General features: G+C 36.5%; 1 protein-coding gene across 1 annotated transcript; it reads right to left on the reverse strand.

Moving 5' to 3' along the window:
• Positions 1-661: 661 nt before the first annotated feature.
• LOC149018898 (protein trichome birefringence-like 4) lies at positions 662-4,500 on the reverse strand. Its single transcript, XM_089154006.1, has 5 exons — positions 3,794-4,500; positions 3,415-3,607; positions 1,681-1,877; positions 1,106-1,264; positions 662-998 (listed from the first exon to the last, which is right to left on the reverse strand). Exons 1-5 carry the CDS (start codon positions 4,498-4,500, stop codon positions 662-664), a joined length of 1,593 nt encoding a protein of 530 aa, XP_089010132.1.
• Between the last annotated feature and the right edge of the window lie 2,563 nt (positions 4,501-7,063).

Genomic DNA, 7,063 nt, shown 5'->3' on the forward strand with positions numbered 1-7,063 from the left:
ATGGCCAAGGGAGGTAGATTGCCAGGATTTTGATGATCGTATGGAGAAAGATTGGAGGACCCCCTTTATTTGCTAATTTAGAAAAACCTATTTTTAGATTTAGACAAGAAAACTTGAAAGATGATTATTTATTTTGTTTCCGCTGAACTCGATATTACATTTGATTCTTGATTCTTTCGTGGATATTTATTGGAGTATTTGGACTCCTATAAACTTTTTATTAATTATTGCACTTATTTTTGTTCTTGATTGTCTATACTTGTGTTTATTATTATTGATGAGTAAGACCGTGGATCCTGTGACGGTTCACTCCCATGGGTTGTCGAGCAGATAACTGAGATCGGCGGGTGGGGTGTGACAATTATATTTTCTGGAAAAGAGATGACCAATTTACAGTATTAACTTGCAGGAATCGTTGTGTGAACTGAAAGGATTTACTAACAAATAAGGTTAAAAGTAATAGAATATACACAAAAAACTACAAAAAGAATCTCTTAGAGAGGCTTGTTGGAGGAAGGAGCAAGTAGGGTTCGTGTATTTGCGATACCTAATGCCCTTATTAGGGCTTTGCTTCGACCTGCCCATATAATAAGGAAGCACTTCACTTAGGGCAGCCAGTCACAAATTTTCAAGAAGAATTGTATTGAGGATTATGAAATTTTCAAGAAGAATTGTATTGAGGATTATGATGGGTTGTGAGAAGAAGTGCATAAACCATCTGATTCCAAACATCTGGAACTCCAGGAAGGCACCAATGGCTGCAATCCTGTACAGTATATTGTTGTTTCTCACTTGTGGCTTCCCTATAAATGGATGGATGAGCATCTTTCCTATAATCTGTCATTCTTGTTATATTGAGATAAAACACTGGTGTTCTCATCTCCCGAATAACAGATTCAAGAACCATCATCATCTCTGGGTAAGGTGTAAGGTAAGAATCATTTGTTATCGGTGTTGTCTCGTGTTCACAACCTCCACCATTGTTCCATGCTCCTCCTCTGCAGTTGCCAACATTCAAAGTTGCAAGGTTTAATGAGTCTTCATCTTCCAAGATTCTATATTTAAAAGAAGTAAGAAACAAATTAATGAGTTGAAGAAAACCTACTCAAAATGAGACCATGAGTAGCCTCGGAAGAAGATTGTGGTCTTTTTAGCATCAACATTATTATCAATCCATTTTGACCAAGTGCGTAGCGCCTTCGTATATGCTTCTGTCATTTCAAGCTTGCTATGCACTTGATCTCCTTCCTGGTAGTAACCTTTTCTGAAATGAAAAAGAAAAAGAAAAAAAGAAGAATGTTAGCATATAAGCAGAAAACCACAATATTAGCTTTTCTGGCGAATTGTAGGTTGGCAACCGTCTCAAGACTTGGGTCACTATAACTCTGATACCATGTTAATTGTAAGAATTTAATATGAAACTATATAAGAAAGAGAAAGGCAAGAGGCCGACAGCTATGAGAGAAGAGACCTACTAGGCTTTTTTTCTTTTGTTTTTTGGGTCATTGTCTTTGGGTTCCTTAGTTAACAACAATATATAGATTAATAGAAATAATTATCCCCTCCCTCTCTACCTAGATAAGGGTTAGTTTAAATGCGACTTCCTTATTATTTTTATATATCTAATAATATCCTTCATTTAAGGCATGAAACTATACACAAAAATTTTGAAACTATTACCCCTCGGTAGTTTTTGGATGGGTCCACCAATGGGCTGTGTTGAAGATCAGCACATCAGCATTTTGGTATTTAAAGGCTGAGCCTTCAATTAAGTCAAGCCTCAATGTCTCCTTCCGAGCTCCAGTCCTTCTATCAGTGAATTCCCATTCTTCCACTAAAAATGGTGATCTGAAAAATTCGATTGTGCAATTGAATTCCTGGAATCCAACAAAACAATGAAAGATTATTTTTCCATATGAATATAAACCTTTATCTAAGTCTTATAGTTATTGTGGATTTAATTCAATGAATAAGCAATTTCTCCACACAAAAACACACCCCCTATATAATAATAATAATAAAAAAAAAACCCGACCATGGCATGTTATTTCAATTATGTTTTTCCAAAGCAATGTGATTGCCTTTGTTGGAGCTCAGCATGAAGTCTTAACAAGATTCATTGGTCGATCTCTACTTTTGAATGCAACCAAGCTAATGCTTTTGATGATTGCCATGGACTCTCTTCCATTTGTAAATGTAATGCTTGATTATATTATTATTATTATTTTTTAAATTTTATTTAGGTGTGATACACAACAATGCAACAATAAATCTTATCTAAGGTCAGTTATATGGATCATTGCCTTCCAATCAACTTTATTTGAGGCCATACTAAATACAAGTCCTAAGCTTTGCATATCCCTTCTCACTACTTCTCTTTAAATTTTTTTAGGTTAGTCCTAGCTCTTCTAGTTTCTTTCATTTGAATTAAATTGCTTCTATGTATGCGGACATTTAAAGACCTCCATTAAACATTGCCATGCCACCTCAATTGACTCATTTGTAGGTTATCATTTATTGGAGTGATTGCCAGACCAACTATGATTTGATCATTCCTTACCTTATTTTTTTTTTTCTTAGTTTTACCACCCATCTATCTAAGCATTCTCATTTCTGTTACATTGAGTTTATCTATATGACATTTTTTCACAGCCTTACACTTTGCACCATTCCACATAGCTAGTTGTGCAATGATCCATTAGGATTTTCCTTTGAGCTTTAAAGGAACAAGACCCCGGACACACCTCTTTACTTCTCCCATCCTATTTTAATTATTTGGGAAACATCATCCTCTTTAACACCTTCTTTATTTATGACAAGGTAATTGCTTTGTGGAATCTCATTTCCATCAAGTTTTACCATTTCATCATCTGCTCAATCATGAATAAAATTACTTACCAGTTGTTTGTATTCGTTCTACTTGTTTTTAAAGCCTTTTGATTCCAAAATTATTCTTCATGATCCTAACTTGCTATCACTTGTGTTATTTGCCAAACAATATCACCAATAAAAAGCATACACCAAAAAACTTCATCTTGAATGCCTTTGGTTAAATTATCCACTATAACTACAAATAAATATGGACCTAAAATTGATCTTGATATAGTCCAACTTACTCTATCTGCCCTCTCTTTTGGTTTTTAGGCTCCATGCCCTTGATAGTTGAGCTTTTAATATATTTTTCTTTGGCATGCATAAAAGTGAACGTTAAATATTCATAATTCAGATCCTCTTCACCTAGGTAGGCCATCCCGGTCATCCTCCCACCCTCACAGTCGAGTTGACATAGGCCTGCCCCGGTTCCACGGGCAGGCAATGTTTGAGGGTGGGGGAACGGGGGGACGACTTGCCTGGGTAGATAGGATTTTGGACCGAATAGAGATAAACGTAAATCAAAATTTACACAAAACTTACTTCAATTACGATGGAGTAGAACCCACTGGTCTTCAAGTCGATCCGTCCAGAAATTTCATAGACTTTGTCTTTGTTCACCGAGAACTCTCTTAGAGAACATACAAGAGCTTCCCACATGTTCCTATTCAAAGAATCACCTACAAAAACAAGTCTCTTCCCTCGTAACATATCTATCAGCTCTTTAACATCAAACCTGCGAAACAACGTATGGGTGTTAGCTTAAAAGACTTGATTTAATGTTTTTCCCTAGTTCTAAACTATTTGGCTCATTGGAGGAAAAAAGGGAGAAAAAAAGAAAAGAAAAGAAAAGAAAAAGAGTATATTGGTACCAATAAGAAGTTAAAAAGAGAGAGGGAGAAAGAGAGTAGGAAGTATGAACCTTGGAAGTTGACAATGCTTTGGTTGCCATCGATATCTGAGGAAATTATCCTCTACCCTTCCATTTCCAGTGCAATTGAAGGCTTCTTCTACAAATGGACATGAACCAGGTTTGTACAATGGGGGCGAATTATCAACAACCCAGTTGCCATCATATATATCACAGGATTTCATGTCTTTGACAACATCGGCCTTTGATCTTTCAAATTCAAAGGTGGTGAGTGCAGGCGGAAATGTGTTGATATTTGATCTTTTATCTTCTATTGCAGTTGCAGGTGAATGTGCATTGGTCGTCTTTGATCTCTCAGCTTCCATGGTAGTTGTAGGCGAAGCTGCGTTTGTTGTTGTTGAACTTTCGACTTCCATGGTGGTGGTAGGAGAAGGCGCATAGGACTTTGATCTTCCAACTTCCATGGTGGTGGTAGGAGAAGGCGCGTAGGACTTTGATCTTCCAACTTCCTTGGTAATAGAAGACAAAGGTGGATTGGTCGTCCTAGAACTTGCAACTTCCATGGTGGTTGTAGGCGAAGGCGCAATGGTGTTTGATGTTCCAACTTCCATGTTTATGGCAGACGAAGGTGGATTGGTCGTCTTTGAACTTTCGACTTCCATGGAAGTTGTAGTCGAAGGCAAATTGGTGGTTGAATTTTCAATTTTTATGATAGCAGGCGAAGGCGCATTAATCATCTTTGATCCTTCATCTTCCATGGTGGTGGTAGGCGGATTCACATTGGACTTTGATTTTTCAATTTCCACGGCAGTGCTAGGCAAAGGTGCATGAACAAAATTGTGGCTCTCCGGTGGCTGTACAGGGAACTTAGCCTTTCTTGAGTTAAGAAGGGGGGTGGTTGTTTTAGCCGTGGATGATGCATCTCCATTGCTAGGTTTGGTTTCTGGAGGGGAATGAATTTGGGTTTCTGTGGAAGTGGTTGGATAATAATAAAACGAGTAACCTGATCTAGAGAAAAAACGTGAAGCAAAACTTGATGCTGTGGCAGCAGGAGAGTTCTTGGTAAACGATTGAAGCGACAAAGAGGAAAAGGGCAAGCATGAAGATTAAGGTCACATAACGTTGCCCTCTTGATCTAAAGAGGTACCACGGTAGGTTTCTCGAGACCTCCATTGTTGCCATTTGAAAGATGATGATAAGAAGAAAACGTCCAGATCAGAAGTTTTTAAGCTACACAAACGAAAATTCTCAGGCCTGGATTGGTTGAATAGAGGTGCCAATCCAGGACTGAATAGATTTTAATGGCGAAGCGGAATAAACAAACCTGTCTACCCAGCAAATAAAACTCAAAACATAAGATGTAGTGAGATACCCAGAGAAGAATGGCAAGGCTGTTGTTTGCAAAAGAAGGTTATAAACCTCAAAAACTCAGAAAAAAAGAAAATGAAAAAGAAAACTACAATTTCACGTATGAATGTTTCAGAAGGAATTTTCTTTTCTCGTTATTTTTTTAGTTGTTGTTGCTTGAACAGAAGACAGGGATGAAGAGAAGGAGAGAGATTGCATTAAAAGAAAAGCAAAAAAGGGAAGGAGAGAGAATGGTGTCTCCGCATTGTTCGAACAGAATCCGAATCCTTCGTACGATCGTTCCATGGATACTAGAAGTGTTCAAAGGAAAATGGACACGTTACAGTTTCAAACGCCAAAGCAGGAATCTGAGTCTTCTTCTTCATACTGAAACAGCTGGATATTTTCGAACCGCCATCTCCAGTTCCGATAGATTTTGTTTTGATTGGCTTCGATTAATACGACAAACTCGGGTTTTTACCATCTATTTACATTTTTTTTCAAAATTGTTTGCTAAAGAAAAAAAATTAAAAACTTAGATTTCTATCCCTCTAACTATATTTAGGTTCATGCACCTCAAGAGCTAGGAGAAAATTGTTGCATTAATATATCACAAAATAACAAAACTCTGTTGATATGTACAGGAATTTCTAACGAGTGGCTAGGAGTGACAGGATGGAGCATTACGATATGTAAAGATGGACACCTACAGTCTGTCAATTTTGAAAAAAAAAAATATAAACAAACTATTGGAAGCGACACTTTTTGGGTTACAATTAGGCGTGGAAAAAATAATCAACGACGGAGTAAAGATAGAAGAAATATGAACTAACTATCAACAGTTAGCAGATCTTCTACCATGGCTATCAAGAGGAACAAGGTCTCTTGGAGAATTATCTATGTTTATGAAACTTGCCAACACAACAAAAAATGTCAAGTATAACAGAATATAGCATCTAATATAACGGATGATTGTAATAGAACATTATCCAATAGGTATAAGTGCTTTCAGGATGTTTAAATGAATGGTAATTTTCTTTTATCAAAATATATATTAAAAAAAAAAAACTATACTTAGGTTCTATCTACTAAAATTTTTCTATTGAAATTTTTTGTTTTTAAATTCCTAAGTTACCTCTTAGATTTTTTTTAAACCAATTGATTTCTTTCTTTCGTTGGGTCAATCCACATTATTCGATTCAGTCCTTCATTTGATAAATCATAACATGTAGGGTCTTGCTGGGTCAAGAGCTCGGTCTCCTCAAGTTTAGTAATAGAATCAAGAGCAGCTACTGCTTCTTTAAGCTGCCTAGTTCTGCATAAATGATTCACATAATATTCTTTGATCAGGGTTGTAGAAACTATTAGGATATAAAAATAGGTTGCAGGATCTTGGTCAATCAAATGATATTAGGGTCCTTTTGGTAAGATGATAGTAGGGTTTTTCATCCGTTTTCCTTTAATTCATTATGCTTTGAGTTCAATGGGGACACTATCGCCAAGGATTAATAAATTAAGATGAAGAAGCTGCTACCATCTCGCAGTTTGAGCTATCATGGAGAGGGAAACTTTGAGTTGTATCTAGTACTGTGAACTGAACGGTGAGGTCAATGAGAAAGCCAAATAAATTGCATTAATTCCAATTCCTGCTTTCAACATTGGTGATGGAAACAACTAATTGTTGTAATTATGTTTAAAACTTTATTTAAATATTTTATTTATTTTAGTTGTGTCTTTTATACATGGTTTTGTTTAGTCCCACATCGGGTTGAGAGGATCTGATTATATGGTTTATATATAGTAAGAGCCCAGGTATTATTAATTTGCCTGAACCCTATAGTGACCTTGCCATGATTATATAGATATATTAATATTAATATATCTATATGACTTGGGACTTGGGTCGTGGGCTTTAATCCGGAAGGCCCAGTTTGTCATGGGCCCTATTCTGGAAAGCCCACTACTGGGTGAATA

The sequence above is a fragment of the Hakea prostrata genome, chromosome 4, assembly GCF_041222555.1.
Source record: "Hakea prostrata isolate BN-2017 chromosome 4, UWA_Hpros_2, whole genome shotgun sequence".
NCBI classification, from domain to species: Eukaryota; Viridiplantae; Streptophyta; class Magnoliopsida; order Proteales; family Proteaceae; genus Hakea; species Hakea prostrata.